Here is an 18,198-nt window from a genome sequence, read left to right on the forward strand (position 1 = left end):
GCGCGGGGTTTCCGTCAGCCGCTAGATGAGTTCCCTCATCTGCTGGTGCGGAGAAGCGAGAGGACCCTGCGATTCCGGTGACGGCGCAACCCAGGCTCGGGGCCGGGGTTCCACCGGCCTCTGGGAAGAAGTGGCACTGCTGGTGGTATTGTTTGGGGCCATCAGAAGTTCTGGGACCAAATAGGAAAGATCCCTTGGCTGCCCCGGAAGGAAAGAAGGAGACAAGGGGCACTTCTTCCAGAGGTGAGGGAGGGAGGGATGCGGAGCGCTCCCCCCACCCTCCCCATTGTCCCTAGCTCTGGCCAGTCCAGGAGCCACTTCTGCCCAAGGGTGGACCCCCAAGCCCTTGCCCCTGATTGCCAGACCCCCGTGGGCTGGAGTGAGATGTCGGGTGGGACTCAGTGGAAAGGCATGGGAAATGACAGCGATCTTCCCTGCCGCTCAATTACCATCTCTACCGGTTTCTAGGACCCGAGGGAAGCTCCGGAGACAGGAGGAAAGTCCAAATTCGGCGGCCGGGGCTTCGGGCTTCCTTCCAGTCACTCCTTCCTCTGCTCCGGTCAAAGCCTTGACCCGGGGCGGGCCAGCAAATGGCCCCGGGTTCCTGGAGCCATCGCCTGAAGCGGTCTGTCGTCCTCCGCCCCCAGCCACGGTTCCAGTTAGGGACAGGGTGGGGACAGGACCCGCTGCTTATCTTTAAACAAACCTCTCACGCGTTACGCTTTTCAGGTGTTTTTACTTGCTGCAGGTCTTCTCTTACATCGAAAGGGGCTGGTTCAAGTCGAGCTGTGAGTCGGGGGAGGTGGGGAGGAGGAGGGGAGCAGGCCTTAGGGATGGCTGGTGGGGAGAGGCAGGAGCAGAACGGCGGTGATGAAAAACCACCGTCACAGAGAGGCACTAGGGGGGTCGGCACCGCCGATGGGTGACGTGCCCGTGGGGGTGAGGATTAGGAGGGGCCTCCTGCTGTTTACCTGAAGGGAAAGTCTGGGACCGTTCCGCCAGCCCTTGGTTTTTGGAGCAGAGCCGCTGGATCTTGGTATTTACACTTTTCCTTCCGCCTTTTTGCCTCCTCCAAACCAGCCGTCGTGGTAGGGCCCGGCGCCTTGCTTTCCGCACCGGTCAGATGAGGCAGGAGAGCCGAACCAGGGTCCAGCGCCTTCCCTTGGCCGCCCGCGTGGTGAAGGTGTGGCCGCCCCGCCAGCGGGGCCCTCGGGCCAAAGAGGGCCGGTCCCGGTTGCGCTGTCTGGATGACGTGGGAGGTGCCACGCCGTTGAATGGGGAGCGGCGAGATCTGGGCCCCGCTGGGGCAGATCCTGCCCGGCCCCGCCCGGCCGGCCGGCCGTAGCGACGCTGGCGGAAGGAGCGAGGACCGCTTTCCTGGAGCTCCGAACCTCCTGCGATTGGCATGGGGGGCCAGGAAGGGCTCGAGGCAACAAGAGGGACCCTAGCGTAGTGTGCAGAGGTCCCCGGAGTTTCCTCGGAGTCGGACGTTAGGACGGAAGTTGGCCAGCCTGAGCTGCGGCCCGGGGGGCTCCGATCCCAGACGGGCTCTCTTGTTTCCACAGGAACAGCCGGGGCCTGTCCCGAGGGTGCTGGGCTGCCCCTTCGGGGCTGGTCCAGAGTCCACAGGCCGGATGCACGATCCCCGGGGCTGCTGCCGCCTGCCTGCACCGGGGGCTGCTCCATCTGTCCCTGGTACCCGGGTGGCAGATCGGCTTCCGTGGCCACGGCCCGTTCCCATCCTTCCCCACCCTGTGCCCCTCGGCTCTGTGGCGTGGGGGGAGGGCTGGGCCCTGCGACCCCCTCCTCGCCGGCCTCCACATCCTCTGTGTTGCTCCATTCTTCGAAGCCTCCCGAGCTGAGCGTGAATAAGGACCCGGAGTCGGAGTCAGAGGGGGTGGCGATCTCGGGCCTGTCGGAAATTTGGCTCCGCAGAATGACGCTGGAGGGTTCGCCGGGAGAGTCAGGCTGCTCCCCACGAGGGCCTTCCAGCTCTTCGTAGAGAGGGAGTGTTGCTGGGCCCGGGGAAGGCCGGTCACCCTGCAGGAGGACCGGGGCCAGGGCAGAAGCAGGACCCTGGAAGGAATTCTCATAGAAGGAGCCGTCCCCGGCACGGATGCTCTTGGAGCTGGGCCCAAGTGGGGACGGAGAGGGTGGCTCACGCTCTTCCTCCCCCCCAACTGCCTCTGGGCTCACACGGCGCCGGGAGGCAGGGGTGGCTGTCTCTGGGGGGCTGCCCGTATCCCCGCTGAAGCCGTGATTGGAGAATGCGATCTTGGCCCCCGAGCCGGGCGAGGGGCCCCGCCGGCGCCGGCGCCGCCACAGCCGATCCATGTAGGGCCTGGTGAAGGCGCCCAGCCCGAAAGCCAAGACGAAGGTCACGGCCACCGCCAGGCCCACAGCCAAGGGCAGGTTGGGGGCGGAGCCGGGTTCTCTCAGCACTGCGGGGAGCCCCCGGGGGTTCCTCACCAAGCCTGGGGATGGAGGTGGCTTCCTGGAGACTCTGTAGATGACAGGTTTCTTCCCCCCGCCGGGGGAGAAGCAGGCGTACAGCCCCAGCCGGACCGCCTCCGATGCCTCCAGTACTATCTGCTGCTGCTCATTCAGGCGGAGGTGGGGAATGCGGGAATCCCTGGAAATGGGACCGTAGGGCGTCCACCAGAATGGCCCATCAGCACCTGAGGGTGGGCAGAAGGAAGAGATAAGGACTCTGAAGTTCAAGCCTCTAGGTGTGTTGAGGGGGTGACCCTGGGAACCCTGGCTTCAACTTCACCTCTTCCTGCAGGACAGTATCTTCCCTCTCCCAGCCTCCGAGAGATCCACCCTCCCTCTAAACCCCAGAGCCACGGAGCACTGGCCTCTCCGGGCATCCGCCAGCTGGGGCCGTCCTCCGTGCTGGTCTTCTTGATGGGGCCCCACACCTCCAACGCAGTTGGTGAGTTCAGTCGGGAAGCCCACCTCAGGTGACAGAGCCCTGCGGGCTGCTGCCCCTGGGCCTCCCACCCGAGGACTAAGGCAGCGACCGCCTTTGTGGCACCCCAGTCACGTACCCCTCTCCCTCCTGAACCGGAGGTGAGGGGCACGAGATAACGACTCCCAGACTCAGCTCTCTCCCCCGAGTCCCATCCGTGGCCCGGCCACCTGACGTGAACGGGTTCTCTGAGACGGACGTACCCTGGGGCGGATCCGAGCCACAGTCCAGCACTATCTCTGCGCGGCCGGGGACCAGGACTTTGCGGGTGACCGGCTCGGCCATCTGGCAGCCACGGCCGCAGGTGACACCCCACGAGTCCCTCCAGGACGCGGACAGGAAGCCCTGCAGGACGGTGAGGTTGCAGTCACAGAGCCACGGGTTGCCGGAGAGGTCCACGTCCAGATGGGGCAAGCGCAAGCCCAACTGCAGCGGTGGCAGGATGGAGGTCAGGGCGTTGTGGGCCAGATCCACCCTCTGTGGGAGAAGGAACAGCGGGCAGAGGCTCAAAGCCATCCCCACATCTCCTGGACTTTGGCCATCCACAGGAGCCACGAGGATGGATGTGCCCCCCCACCCCCTACCCAACAGCCACCCACCTGTCCAATTCCTCTGTCCCTCTCTTCCTGCTTCTCGTCCTCTTTCGTCCACCTCCCAACTCCTAAGTGTGGGGGGCCTTCCAGGCTCTGTTCTGCGTGTCCTCAGTCTCCGTCGGCTCCCACCTCCAAGGTAGCTCTTAGACATTCTACAGGCATCTCAAGTCTGACGTCAATCCAAAACCCAACTCACCTGCCCTCCAAACCCTCTTTCCCTAACCTTCCCCCAAACCGTTACCAACTCCTCATCACAAGCCCACAATCCAGACATCTTCCTTGACTCCTCCCTCTTTTTCTACCCCCAGATTGAGCCAGTCACCAAACCCTGCCTGTTCTTTCTGTGCACAAGGGCCAGAACCGGCCCCTTCATCTCTGCGCAAACCGCCACCTCGCTGGTCCAAGGACTTGACAGGTCCTGACTGGACAACTGCATCAGCCTCTTTGCTGACCTCCCTTCTTTGCGGTCTCTCCAGTCCAGACTTCACTTGCCTGGCCAGGAAAATCTGTGGACACGTCTCCCCCCACCTCAGACTCCTCTAAACGTTGCCCATCCCTCTCCACGTCATGCAGAAACTACTGACCCTTGGGGACTGGAAAGCGATTGGCAATTAGAGGCCAGGATGTCCACGCGGGGCTGCTTCCTCTCCTCTAACACTCACCTTGACTCCCCACGATCTGGCTTCCACCCCCGCCGCTCCACGGAAACTGCTTTCTCCAAAGTGGCTGATGACCAACCTCCTTCTTGCTTGCTCCTAATCCTCCTTGACCTCTCAGCGCTGAGGCCTTTGATGCTGTGGACAACCAACCCTCACCTCCTGACAACATTATCAAACTTTGGTTTCTCTGACTGCCCTCCCCTGATTCTTTTCCTTCCTCTCTGGCCAGCTCTGCTTCTGCCTCCCATTCCCTAACTTTGGTGTCCCCCTAGGCTCTAATCTGGGTTCACTCCTGTTCCCCATTTACACCCACTCCAACAGCTTCAGATCCCATCTCTATGCTGATGCCTCCCTAATCTCCCTTTCCAGCCCCAAAACCTTGCTCCATCTCAGCCATCCTGAAGTTCCTCCTGCCTTCAGGACGTCTCTAATTAGATGTGCCACCAGAGAAGTCTAAAAACCTGAACTCCTCTTCACCCCCAAAGCAGCCTGGCCTAGTGGAAAGAGCCCGGGCCTGGGACTCAGGGGACCTGGGTTCTAATCCCGGGTACGCCATTTACCTGTTTCGACCTTGGTCAAGTCACCTAACTTCCGTGCCGCTGTTTCCTCATCTGAAAATGGGGATTAAATACTTATTCTGTCTCCTATTTAAGACTGTGAGTCCAATGTGAGACAGGGACTGTGCCAACCTGATTGTATTCTAACTCTCCCAGTGGGCAGTACAGTGCTTCCTCCCTTCAAGGCCCTACTGAGAGCTCACCTCCTCCAGGAGGCCTTCCCAGACTGAGCCCCTTCCGTCCTCTCCCCCTCGACCCCCCCTCCATCCCCCCATCTTACCGCCTTCCCTTCCCCACAGCACCTGTATATATATATATGTGTGTGTGTGTGTTTGTACATATTTATTACTCTATTTTACTTGTACATATCTATTCTATTTATTTTATTTTGTTAGTATGTTTGGTTTTTTTCTCTGTCTTCCCCTTTTAGACTGTGAGCCCACTGTTGGGTAGGGACTGTCTCTAGATGGTGCCAACTTGTACTTCCCAAGCGCTTAGTACAGTGCTCTGCACACAGTAAGCGCTCAATAAATACGACTGATTGACTGCTGGGCACACAGTGAGTAGTAGTAATAACAATAATAGTGGTATTTTTTGCTGTTACTATTAATAGTGGTCTCTATTGCTGTTAGGGTAATTATGATTATTAGTAATAACAAACCCCCTTCTTGCCCTGACTTTCCCATAACTGGGAAAGCCCCTCTCTCCCAAGCTCACAGACTTGGCAATCTTTATGAACTCTTCTCCTCTTTAGTCCAGTCACCAAATCCTGCAGGTTCTCTCTGCCCAATCAACCTTCTCCTCTCCATCCAAACTGCCACCACACTTGCTCCAAACCTTGGTCAGATCCCGGCTCCACTACCACATCAGCCTTCTCACTGACCTCCCTGCCTCCAGCTCCAAAGCCCGGGCTCTTTCCACTGAGCCACGCTGCTTCTCTAAGTACAGTGCAGTACAGGGCACTTAGTACAGGCTTAGTACAGTGCCTGGCACATAGTAAGCACTTAACCAATCCCACAGTTATGATCATGTGGGACAGTTCCTCTCCCCTTCGTCCCCCTCTCCATCCCCCCCATCTTACCTCCTTCCCTTCCCCACAGCACCTGTATATATGTATATATGTTTGTACATATTTTTTACTCTTATTTGTACATATCTATTCTATTTATTTTATTTTGTTAGTATGTTTGGTTTTGTTCTCTGTCTCCCCCTTTTAGACTGTGAGCCCACTGTTGGGTAGGGACTGTCTCTAGATGTTGCCAATTTGTACTTCCCAAGCGCTTAGTCCAGTGCTCTGCACATAGTAAGCGCTCAATAAATACGATTGATGATGATGATGATGACAGGGACAGCGTCCAAGCTGATCTCTCATATGCCTGGCATATATTAGACGCTTAAGAAAGACCGTTTAGAAGAAAGAAGGTGCCTGGGGTGGGGTCGTGGGGGAGATGCCACTGTGCAGCCACACTAACTGTGAGCCCGCTGTTGGGTAGGGACCGTCTCTCTATGTTGCCAACTTGGACTTCCCAAGCATCTTAATACAGTGCTCTGCACACAGTAAGCGCTCAATAAATACGATTGAATACCTGTACATATGTATATGTGTTTGTATGTATTTATTACTCTGTTTCATTTGTACATATTTATTCTGTTGATTTTATTTTGTTAATGTTTTGTTTTGTTGTCTGTCTCCCCCTTCTCGACTGCGAACCCGCTGTTGGGTAGGGACCGTCTCTAGATGTTGCCAACTTGGACTTCCCAAGCGCTTAGTCTAGTGCTCTGCACACAGTAAGCGCTCAATAAAAACAATTGAATGAATACCTGTATATATGTATATATGCTTGCACGTATTTATTACTCTATTTTATTTGTACATATTTATTCTATTTATTTTATTTTGTTAATATGTTTTGTTGTCTGTCTCCCCCTTCTCGACTGTGAGCCCACTGTTGGGTAGGGCCCGTCTCTAGATGTTGCCAACTTGGACTTCCCAAGCGCTTAGTCCAGTGCTCTGCACACAGTAAGCGCTCAATAAATACGACTGATTGAATGAATCCCATGCAAATCTACTCATTCCTTAGGTGCCTCCAATGGCTCCCTAGCTATCTCCACGTCCAACAGACAGGCCTTACCCTGGCTTTTGGGCCCTCCAACAGCTTTCGTCCCACTACCAGTCCCCTCTCCTCTCTCACTGTGCCTCAGCCCGTACGCTTCGCTCCTCTAACACCAGCCTACTCACTGATCCTCACTCCTCTCTCGCCGTTAATCCTGCTCACTCCTGGAACCACCACCCCCTTCATGTCTGACATCCCACCTGCAAAGCCCTCCCAAAAATCACCTCTCCTCCAGGAAGCCTTCCCTAACTAATCACTCATCTCCCTCTGCTCTTTTCCCCCCCACTACTGGCTCACCCTTGCACGTGAGTCCCTATTAAGCACTTAGGTACTTACCCCATCCCCACAGCACCTAGGCTCATCTCCTTCCACCTGGTGATTTATTTTACTGTTTGTCTTCCGTCTCCTCAGGCTGTAGGCTCTTTGAGGGCAGGGGTTGTGTCTATACTCTAACGTGTTCTCTGAAGCGCTTAGTACAGCGCTCTGCACACAGTAAGCACCCAATAAATAGCATTGATGATGACACCGTTATTAAGGAACCTGTGAAACCCAGAGACAGAAGTGCCCCCTTGGATAATAAGTGCCCCCCTTAGACTGTGAGCCCACTGTTGGGTAGGGACTGTCTCTATATGTTGCCAATTTGTACTTCCCAAGCGCTTAGTACAGTGCTCTGCACATAGTAAGCGCTCAATAAATACGATTGATGATGATGATAATAATAATTTTGGTATTTGTTAAGCGCTTACTATGTGCCAAGCACTGTTCTAAGTGCTGGGGTAGATACACGGTTATCAGGTTGTCCCATGTGGGGCTCACAGTCTTAATATCCCCATTTTCCAGATGAGGTAACTGAGGCCCAGAGAAGTGAAGTGACTTGCCCAGTCACACAGCTGATAAGTGGTGGAGGCGGCATTAGAACTCACGACCTCTGACCCCCAAGCCCGGGCTCTTGCCACTGAGCCACGCTGCTTCACGATACCGCGTAAGTGTGAGCCACAGCCCAACCGCTTTCATCACCTGCAAGTTGCTGAGCTCCTTGAAGGCCTCGTGGTGAATGGTGGTCAGCCTGTTACTCTGCAAGTCCAGGCTCTCTAGGCAGACGCAGTCGCGGAAGTCCCTGGGGCCGACACGGGCGATGCTGTTGAAGGACAGGTCCAGGTGCCGCAGCAGGCGTAGCCTCCACAACTCTGCAACACAAACAACGGGAGGCATTTGGAGCCCGGTGGGTGTCCTGGGGAGGACGGGGGGGGGGGGTGTCTCGGGCTGGGGGACAGGCCGCTGCATATCTCAGGGCCAACAGGCTGGTCGGTCTTTGGAAAAGCGACACAGTTTAGTTGCGGGGGAGGCACTCGGCAGCGAGGGGTGGGAAGGGGCAGGGAAATCACCCACCGGTTCTTTCCCACCCCCGCATGGCCACCCCGTCCGCAGAGAGACGGGGTCGAGCCACAGCCCCCGTCCCTCCCCCAGGCCTTATATTCTGAGGCCCCGGGGGGAGCAGGGTTCTCCAAGGCCTGTGCCCAGGACCCCCGCCTCCCTCCTCCCCCACGCTGGGAGCCGAAGGTTAGGCCAAGATCACTTTGTGTCTGTTTCTGAAATCAGTTCCTCCTGAAAAGTACATCTTGTTTCTGGAATGCGGAGGCGGTTCTTGGGAAGACGGGTCAAGGAATCCCAAACGTGCGAGGCCAGGACGGGCACTGCCTCCAGCTGCCAGGGTGGGCTGCTTCTCCCGAGGTCGGCAGAGACCCTCGGGGAGGTGGGGAAATACAACAAACACAGGCCCCTGCTACGGAGCTCCTCCGGGACACCACCGTGGGAGCCCCCGGGGCCAAGGAAACCTGCTCTCTTGATGGACGAGGACGGAGGCAGCTGCGGATCAGGAATGAGGGAGGCTGCCCATTCCCCGCTTCCCCCAAAGCCCTGTGCCCTGATCCTTCCACCCACCTGCCGTGCCCCTAGTGAGTGGCTGCAGCCTGTAACCATGCCCCCGTGAGATGGGTGGGCACAGTGAGAAGAAGCATGGCCTAGTGGAAAGAGCCCAGGCCCGATCCCAGCTTTGCCACTTGCCTGCTGTGTGATCTTGGGCAAGTCACTTAACTTCTCTGTACCTCAGTTTCCTCAACTGTAAAATAGGGACTCAATACCTGACCTCCCTCGTATTTGTACTGTGAGTCTCATGTGGGACAGGGATTATATCCTACCTGATTAACCTGTTTACCCCGGTGCTTTGAACAGTGCTTGACACTTAGTAAATATTGACCAAATACCATAAAACAACAAAGAAACAACACCACCAAAAAAAAAAAAAAAACCCAGTGAACCTCAACTCCAACACTGGAGCTCTCTGGGAAAGTGAAAGGGAGAGGGCAGCCAGGGGGATACACAAGAAGTCGACAGATGAAGCCAAAAACTTCAAGTTCATCCTTTCCTGCCTTAACTCTGCCCTCTCCTCTGCCAGGCAAAACTATTTCTCCTCCCTTATTGACACCCATGTCCATTATCCCTGTCAGCTCTTCCGTACATTTAACTCCCTTCTCAGGCCCCCTGTTCCTCCCCCTCCTCCATCCCTCACCCCCAACGATCTGGCCTCCTACTTCATTAGTAAAATTAACTCCATCAGGTCTGAGCTCCCCCAAGTCACTCCTCCCCCTTCTCCAACCCCCCTGCTCTCAACCCTCTCTGCTACTCTCCCATCCTTCCCAGAAATATCTTCAGATGAGATCTCCCTCCTCTCAAGTGCTACTCCAGCCACCTGTGTTTCTGACCCCATTCCCTCTCATCTTACAAAATCTCTCAGCCCTTCCCTTCTCCCCTCCTTAACTTCCATCTTCAACCGCTCACTCTCCAATGGTTCCTTCCCCTCTGCCTTCAAACATGCCCACATCTCCCCCATCCTAAAAAAACCCCTCTCTTGACCCCACCTCCCCTTCTAGTTATCGCCCTATCTCCCTCCTGCCATTCCTTTCCAAATTCCTAGAACGAGTCGTCCACACCTGCTGCCTCGAATTCCTCAGCGCCAACTCTCCTTGACCCCCTTCAATCTGACTTCCGTCCCCTACACTCCACCGAAATTGCCATCTCAAAGGTCACCAATGACCTCCTTCTTGCCAAATCCAACGGCTCCTACTCTATCCTAATCCTTGACCTCTCAGCTGCCTTCGATACTGTGGACCACCCCCTTCTCCTCAACACGCTATCCGACCTTGGCTTCACAGACTCCGTCCTCTCCCGGTTCTCCTCTTATCTCTCCGGCCGTTCATTCTCAGTCTCCTTTGCGGGCTCCTCCTCCCCCTCCCATCCCCTTACTGTACGGCTTCCTCAAGGGTCAGTTCTTGGTCCCCTTCTGTTCTCTATCTACACTCACTCCCTTGGTGAACTCATTCGCTCTCACGGCTTCACCTATCATCTCTACACCGATGACACCCAAATCTACATCTCTGCTCCTGCTCTCCCTCCCTCCCTTCAGGCTCGGGTCTCCTCCTGCCTTCAGGACATCTCCATCTGGATGTCTGCCCGCCATCTAAAACTCAATATGTCCAAGACTGAACTCCTTATCTTCTCTCCCAAACCCTGCTCTCTTCCTGACTTTCCCATCACTGTAGATGGCACTACCATCCTTCCCATCTCACAAGTCCGCAACCTTGGTGTCAACCTCGAATCCGCTCTCTCGTTCACCCCTCATCCAATCCGTCACCAAAACCTGCCAGTCTCACCTCCGCAACATCGCCAAGATCCACCCTTTCCTCTCCATCCAAACCGCTATCTTGTTGGTCCAATCTCTCATCCTATCCCGACTGGATTACTGCATCAGCCTCCTCTCTGATCTCCCATCCTCCTGTCTCTCTCCATTTCAGTCTATACTTCATCCTGCTGCCCGGATCATCTCTGTGCAGAAACGCTCTGGCCACGTTACTCCCCTCCTCAAAAATCTCCAGTGGTTGCCAGTCAACCTACGCGTCAAGCAAAAACTCCTCACTCTCGGCTTCAAGGCTGTCCATCACCTCGCCCCCTCCTACCTCACCTCCCTTCTGTCCTTCTACAGCCCAGCCCGCACCCTCCGCTCCTCTGCCACTCACCTCCTCACTGTACCTCGTTCTTGCCTGTCCCGCCGTCGACCCCCAACCCACGTCCTCCCCCTGGCCCGGAATGCCCTCCTTCCGCACATCCGCCAAGCTAGCTCTCTTCCTCCCTTCAAAGCCCTACTGAGAGCTCACCTCCTCCAGGAGGCCTTCCCACACTGAGCCCCCTTTTTCCTCTCCTCCCCATCCCCCCCGCCCTACCTCCTTCCCCTCCCCACAGCACCTGTATATGATTGTACAGATTTATTACTCTACTTTACTTGTACGTATTTACTATTCTATTTATTTTCTTAATGATGTGCATCTAGCTTTATTTCTATTTATTCTGGTGACTTGACACCTGTCCACATGTTTTGTTTCGTTGTCTGTCTCCCCCTTCTAGACCGTGAGCCTGTTGTTGGGGAGGGACTGTCTCTATATGTTGCCAACTTGTACTTCCCAAGCACTTAGTACAGTGATCGGCACACAGTAAGCACTCAATAAATACGACTGAATGAATGAATGAATGAATAACTGAATGCCAGTTAAACTTCTGGAAAAAGATGGGGTCTCCATCCTCCATCACAGTCTAGAAGGGGGGAGACTGAATCAGGTGGAGACTGTATGTGAAGCTGTCAGAGGGGAGTCGTTCTGGCCCTGGCAAAAAGGGCAGGTGCTTTGGATTGGAAGGGAAGGATGAGGAGTGAGAAGGCAGAACCGTCACTGCCCAGAAAACTTGTCCATCCCTGGACAGCCCAGGGATGCTCAATAAATAAGTAAGCGCTCAATAAATATGATTGAATGAATGACCGACTCTGTCCCCGTTTGATCGGGGGCCTGGGCAGCCCAGGCCCCCGATCAAACGGGGACAGAGTCGGTCATTCATTCATTCATTCATTCAATCGTATTTATTGAGCACTTACTGTATGCAGAGCACTGTACTAAGCGCTTGGGAAGTACAAGTTGGCAACATATAGAGACGGTCCCTACCCAACAGTGGGCTCACAGTCTAGAAGGGGGAGACAGAGAACAAAACATATTAACAAAATAAAATAAATAGAATAAATATGTACAAATAAAATAAATAAATAGGGTAATAAATACGTACAAACATATATACATATATACAGGTGCTGTGGGGAGAGGAAGGAGGTAAGGTGGGGGGGATGGGAATGGGGAGGGGTCCAATGGAAAGGAAGCAACTGTGGTGTTTGTTACGTGCTTCCTCTGTGTCAAGCACTGTACTAAGAGCTGGAGTAGAAACAAGGTAATTAGGTCCCACATGGGGCTCACAGTCTAAGCAGGAGGGAGAACAGGCATTGAATCCCCATTCTGCAACGGCGGAACTGAGGCATGGAGAAGTGAGGTGACTTGCCTAAGGTCACGCCGTACACAAATGGCAATGCTAATATTAGAATCCAGGTCCCCTTGACTCCCAGGCACGGGTTATTTCCTCTAGGCCAGTTCTGCATTCATTCTAACAGTTGTGTTACACCCGGGGCCCCTCTGCCCCAAACCAGAGCCCCTTACCCTAAGAACCGTCCCGGCCCCAGACCGGTCCAGCTGCCGCCTGCCCCGACTTCATGTCAAAATCTACGAAAGAGGGCAGGGGGACTGAGAGCTGGGAGACCCCAGTCCCCGCCCCAACTCTGGCCCTGAACTTTTGGGTAGTCTTGGGTGAGTTAGCCTCTGGGTCTGTTTCCTTATCTGAAGGTCACAGAGAAGCAGCGTGGCTCAGTGGAAAGAGCCCAGGCTTTGGAGTCAGACGTCATGGGTTCAAATCCCGGCTCCGCCAACTGTCAGCTGTGTGACTTTGGGCAAATCACTTCACTTCTCTGGGCCTCAGTTACCTCATCTGTAAAATGGGGATGAAGACTGTGAGCTCCCCCATGGGACAAACTGATCACCTTGTTATCTCCCCAGCACTTAGAACAGTGCCTTGTACATAGTAAGCGCTTAATAAATGCCATTATTATTATTATTATTATGTCCTGAAGAGGCCTTCCTCAATTAAGCTTTCTTGTCCCCGACTCCCTTTCCCCTCTGTGCCATCTTTGCACTTGGATCTGTACCCTTGGGCACTTGATATCCACCCCACCCTCAGACCCACGGCACTTACATACCTATCTATAAATTTATTTATATTAATGTCTGTCTTCCCCTCCGGACTGCCAGCTCCTTGTGGGCAAAGAATGGGTCTACCAACTCCGTTGTACTTTCCCAAGAACTCTGTACAGTCTTTTAGACTGTGAGCCCACTGTTGGGTAGGGACTGTCTCTATATATTGCCAACTTGTACTTCCCAAGCGCTTAGTACAGTGCTCTGCACACAGTAAGCGCTCAATAAATACGATTGATTGAACAGTGCTCTGCACCCTGTGAGTGTTCAATAAATACAACTGACTGATCTAACAGGTGGGGATCAGACTTATTGTGAGCCCGTGCAGGCCTTTATCTGATCCAATATCATGCCCCTAGCATGTAGTAAACACTTGTGTTGTTGTCTTACTCTGTTGCGTCCAACCCATAGCGATGCCACGGACACATCTCTCCCCGAACGACCCACCTCCACCTGCAATCGTTCTGATAGTTTATCCATAGAGTTTTCTTCGTAAAATATGGAAGTGGTTTACCATTCCCTTCTTCTGCACAGTAAACCTGAGTCTTGGCCCTCTACTCTCTCCCATATCGCTGCTGCCCATATATATGTTCGTATGGATTTATTAATTTTACTTGTATTTACTATTCTATTTATTTTGTTAATGATGTGCATCTAGCTTTACTTCTATTTATTCTGATGACTTGACACCTGTCCACATGTTTTGTTTTGTTGTCTGTCTCCCCCTTCTAGACTGTGAGCCTGTTGTTGGGTAGGGACGGTCTCTCTAATGGTGCCAACTTGTACTTCCCAAGCGCTCAGTACAGTGCTCTGCACACAGTAAGCACTCAATAAATATGACTGAATGAATGAATGAGTTCTGCCCAGCACAGGAGAGGAGTTTTGACTTGCAGCAGATTGTCTTCCACTCGCTAGCCACTGCCCAAGCTAGGAAAGGAATGGATGTGCCTCTGCTTGACTCTCCCTCCCGCAGTCGAGACTGGTAGAGTACTGGAAACTCTCCAGGTGTGACACTGAGAGGTGAAGCACTTATGGACATAACCAAAATTTACTGATTTATATTAATATCTGTCCCCTCTCCAAGCTGGGGAATGTATGTTACGTTATTTTGTTCTACTCAAGCACTTATTGCAGTGCTCTGCACACAGTAAGTGCTCAATAAATATGATTAGGTAAGCCCTTCCTGAGGGGCTCGGTCACGGTTATCGCAGTTCCTGAGACCTTGGCGGTTCATGTCCAGAGCTGCCCCAGCGGGAGGCCAGTGTTCCCCTTGTTTCCTCCATTTCCCCTGGGCCCCCCGAGGGTGCCCTGGGGTTCGGGGCATCACCCTGCACTCCAACTTCCAGCTTGAATTGGGGGCCGTTCACTCCTCCTCGACCTCTCTTCAGTGCAGTCTCCCAGGGCATGCCCCTGCCACCCGGGTTTCCATTTGCACTTGAAAAGCAGCGTGGCCTAATGGATAGAGCACAGGCCTGGCAGTCGGAAGGGCCTGGGTTTTAATCCCAGCTCTGCCACTTGTCTGCTGTGTGACCTCGGGCAAGTCACTTCACTCCTCTGGGCCTGTTACCCTCATCTTATGAAATGGGGATTTAGACTGTGAGCCCCCTGTGTGACGGAGAGTACATCTGACCCAATTTGCTTGTATCTACCCCAGCGCTTAGAACGGTGCCTGGCACATAGTAAGTTCTGACAAAATACAGTTATCATTATTATTATTATACTTCTTACCTCCCGGGACGGCGCTCAGCCTGTTCCTGCGGATGGACAGCTGCCTCAGAGCCGGGAGCGGGCCGGCCCACGGGGGGTTCCTCCGCCGGCCCACCGAGATGGAGCGCAGCCGATTGGCACTGAGGTCCAACGTCTCCAGCCAGGGCGAGCAGGACAAGGCGCTCAGAGTCAGCTCGGCCAGCAGATTACTGCTGAGGTTCAGGTGCCGGAGGCGCCGGAGGCCCCAGGCGTCCCTTCCGTCTGGCCCAGGGACAGCGCCGATGGACCGTAAGCTGGCATCCGGGGAGGCGATGGGGTGCGGGCTCCCCGGGGGAAGGGCCGCTATCCCGACCGCGGAGCAGTCCAGGAAGTGGCGTCCATCCCAGCGGCAGCCCGGGGCGGGCGGGCCTTCCACCCGGACAGCCAGGTGCAGGCTCCAGGCCACCGCGACCATTCGGAGGCACGGGGTGGTCATAGTGACTCTTGCTTCTTCCCGTTCCTAAAGAGCTCTCCTGAGGAGGAAGAGCTGCAGCAGAGACAGTCCGTTGCCGGCCCAAATGATGCCAACTTCTACTTCTCTGACGGTTCAGAAAGGGCCCATCTTTCTGTCTGTGGTTCCGATGAGCAGGCCGGGGGCCACTCCCTGAAGCTCCTCTCCGCCCGCAGACTCGGCTCGTGCTTCTCAGATGCTGGGAGCCTGTGGCCTCCGGGGCAACCTCTCCCGGCCGTCCGGCCCCCTCTGCCCCGGGCACAGCCCCCGCGGAGCCCGGCCCCAAGAGAGGGTCTGGAACATCGCTCGGGGAAAGGCTGAATCCTGCTTCCTCCCTGCTCCGGGCTGGGAGCAAAGTCTAGCCGGCTTATCTGAGACTCTGTCCTCGAGCACGTGGGCTGGCTCTGTGCTTACGTCCTGTCCCCGTCAAGCACCCTGGCTGGATGACTTCACAGAAAGCCAGCTTCCCACAGCCTGATTTCTCTGAGTGGTCACTTCCCGCAGCCTGACTTCTTAGAACTGTAACTTCCCTCAGCCTGACTTCTCGGAGTGGCGGCATTAATTTCCTGCAGACTGTTTTCTCGGAGCAGTAACTCCCCGCAGCCTGACTTCTGGAGCGGTAGCTTCCCTCAGACGGGCTGCATGTCGAAAGCCGGGGCTGGAGCTGGGCCCTGCAAGGCGGATGTGAAGGAACAGGGCCCTTGGGGGCTGCATCCAAAGGCCACAAACCCCTGCTGATAGCCGCCGAAGCCCACCTTGGGGAGCAAAGGAGAGAGAGGATGAGGTGGAGAGGATCAAGGAAATGGAAACAGATGAAGCCAACAATAGTGACCGGGGATCAGACTCGTGCCCTCAGCTGGTGGGGTGACGTCCCCCAAACTGACAGGGGGTGGGGGAGATCGAAGAGTCCAAGTCAAGGAAAGGGGCTGGACCGCTGTAAATAATTCCAGAGGAGGAAAGCACGCCGTCCTGAAACTCAGGGCAGAGTAATACAGAAAAATGCCTGCCAGGAACTGCCATGTTACACTGTAATCCTCAACAGAATGGCAGCAGGAAATCATTTACACACAATCTCTACCCCGACCGGGGCCACTGACATAGACTGCCATACAAGTCCACTAACGAGAAGCCAACTGTTGGCAGGGTCGTGAAAGTGCCCACAAGCACAGACCAGGTGTCTGTATAGCCCCGGCTATACGCGGGTTCCCTCCAAGCCACTCTCAGTCCAGAGGCACCGCAGCCTCACGAGGGTTCCCTTGGAAGGCACCCCTCCTGTCTCACACCAAAAGCCAGATGTGACTGGGCAGGAGGAGGCCCAAAGCCTGGCCTGGGGAGTAGAGAAAAGGAAGAATGGTCACAGGCAGATGCCTGATACATTCGTTTTCTTAACCAAAGAGCCTAACCCAGCAGGCCGAGGGAAAACGTCCTCAATCCTGGACTCTCCCCGGTTCCCAAAAGCCCCAGAAGTTGTGGCCCCTCCCCTGGAGAGCGGGGGAACCATGGCTCGGTGTGGGTCCTCAGGGATCTTAAACCACTCTCCTCGCTGACCTGGGCATCTGGTTCTCCTGGAAGGCAGGGACTGTGATCCCGTCAAACCCCGCATTTTGGAAAGCACGCTATGTAACGCAGGCTCCGGCCCTAACCACTGTGGTCACACTTGTATCTGGTCCTCCCCTTGTCCCCCTGACCATTCTCTAACTCCCCAAAAGCACTCGAATCACACCGTGCCAGGAACACTCCGACCTACCTTTCCACGGGAGGACTTGGAGAAGAAGCTGTCCGAGTAGGGAGGCAGGCTCGAAGGCAAGGGGGATGTGTCCTCTTCCTGGTGTGCCGAGGGTCCAGGCTCCCGCGGCCGGCGTCTGCCGATCCTGTCTGCTTTTTCCCTTTAAAAACTCAAGCAGCAGGTGCAGCAGGAGAGAACTTGGGCTTCATTCACCGCTGCTCGAGTGGGCGCAATGAACCAGAAGGTGCGCTCGAGATTTGAAAATTACTTTATTTACTTCTTTGTGTTAAGGGACGGGAGGCGTGGCCATGACCATACAGCAGAATGTGAACACAGGACCAGTCTAGGCGGCCCGGGCAAAGATACGGGTTTGGGAGTTGTGGGAAAGTGAGGCAGTGGGCAGACTGTGAGCTCGCCTCTACAGCTTGAGCTCACTGTGGGCAGCGAATGTGTCTGTTTATTGTTCTGTGGTACTTTCCCAAGTGCTTAGTACAGTGCTTTGCACACAGTAAGTGCTCGATAAATACGATTGAATGAATTAATGAGACAGTGGAAAGCTAGCGTATGGGTGGGAAGGGAAGGAGGTGCTGAGTCAGGTGGGGGTTCTGATCACCTCGAAATCTCAGAGCTGGGGATCTCTGGGGGCCAGGACACTTCCAGCAGGCATCCTGCTCTGATGGCTAACCTTGACCTTTCTGGGGCTTGGTTTTCCCATCTGTAAAATGGGTATAAGATCCCGGCTCTCCTGGTGGGATGGGAACTTTGCCAGACTCGATCATGCGCCAAGCTCGCTCTCTTCCTCCCTTCAAGGCCCTACTGAGAGCTCATCTCCTCCAGGAGACCTTCCCAGACTGAGCCCCTTCCTTCCTCTCCCCCCGTCCCCCTCTCCATCCCCCCCCATCTTACCTCCTTCCCTTCCCCACAGCACCTGTATATATGTATATATGTTAGTACATATTTGTTACTCTATTTTACTTGTACATATCTATTCTATTTATTTTATTTTGTTAGTATGTTTGGTTTTGTTCTCTGTCTCCCCCTTTTAGACTGTGAGCCCACTGCTGGGTAGGGACTGTCTCTATATGTTGCCAACTTGTACTTACCAAGCACTTAGTACAGTGCTCTGCACACAGTAAGCGCTCGAGAAATACGATTGACGATGATCTTGTGCGTCTAGCGCAATGTATGTGCCGAATCAGTACTGATGA

The 18,198-nt window shown here is 54.8% G+C and overlaps 1 protein-coding gene and 1 non-coding gene across 3 annotated transcripts; both read right to left on the bottom strand.

Annotated features, from left to right (window-relative positions):
• Positions 1-69: 69 nt before the first annotated feature.
• Positions 70-17,833, bottom strand: LRRC66 (leucine rich repeat containing 66). 2 transcript variants are annotated; one of them, XM_038769139.1, is made up of 5 exons: positions 17,012-17,833; positions 14,796-15,935; positions 7,912-8,081; positions 3,175-3,448; positions 70-2,678 (listed from the first exon to the last, which is right to left on the bottom strand). In XM_038769139.1, exons 2-5 carry the CDS (start codon positions 15,247-15,249, stop codon positions 1,120-1,122), a joined length of 2,457 nt encoding a protein of 818 aa, XP_038625067.1. In that variant the 5' UTR covers positions 15,250-15,935; positions 17,012-17,833; the 3' UTR covers positions 70-1,119. The 2 variants fall into 2 exon arrangements, with proteins under 2 accessions (XP_038625067.1, XP_038625065.1); XM_038769137.1 differs by having other exon boundaries at positions 14,796-16,019.
• LOC119947752 lies at positions 13,953-14,090 on the bottom strand. The gene has a single exon (XR_005456549.1). It is a non-coding gene; the product is annotated as a small nucleolar RNA SNORA7 (small nucleolar RNA).
• Positions 17,834-18,198: the final 365 nt, after the last annotated feature.

Source organism: Tachyglossus aculeatus, chromosome X5 (assembly GCF_015852505.1).
Source record: "Tachyglossus aculeatus isolate mTacAcu1 chromosome X5, mTacAcu1.pri, whole genome shotgun sequence".
NCBI lineage: Eukaryota > Metazoa > Chordata > Mammalia > Monotremata > Tachyglossidae > Tachyglossus > Tachyglossus aculeatus.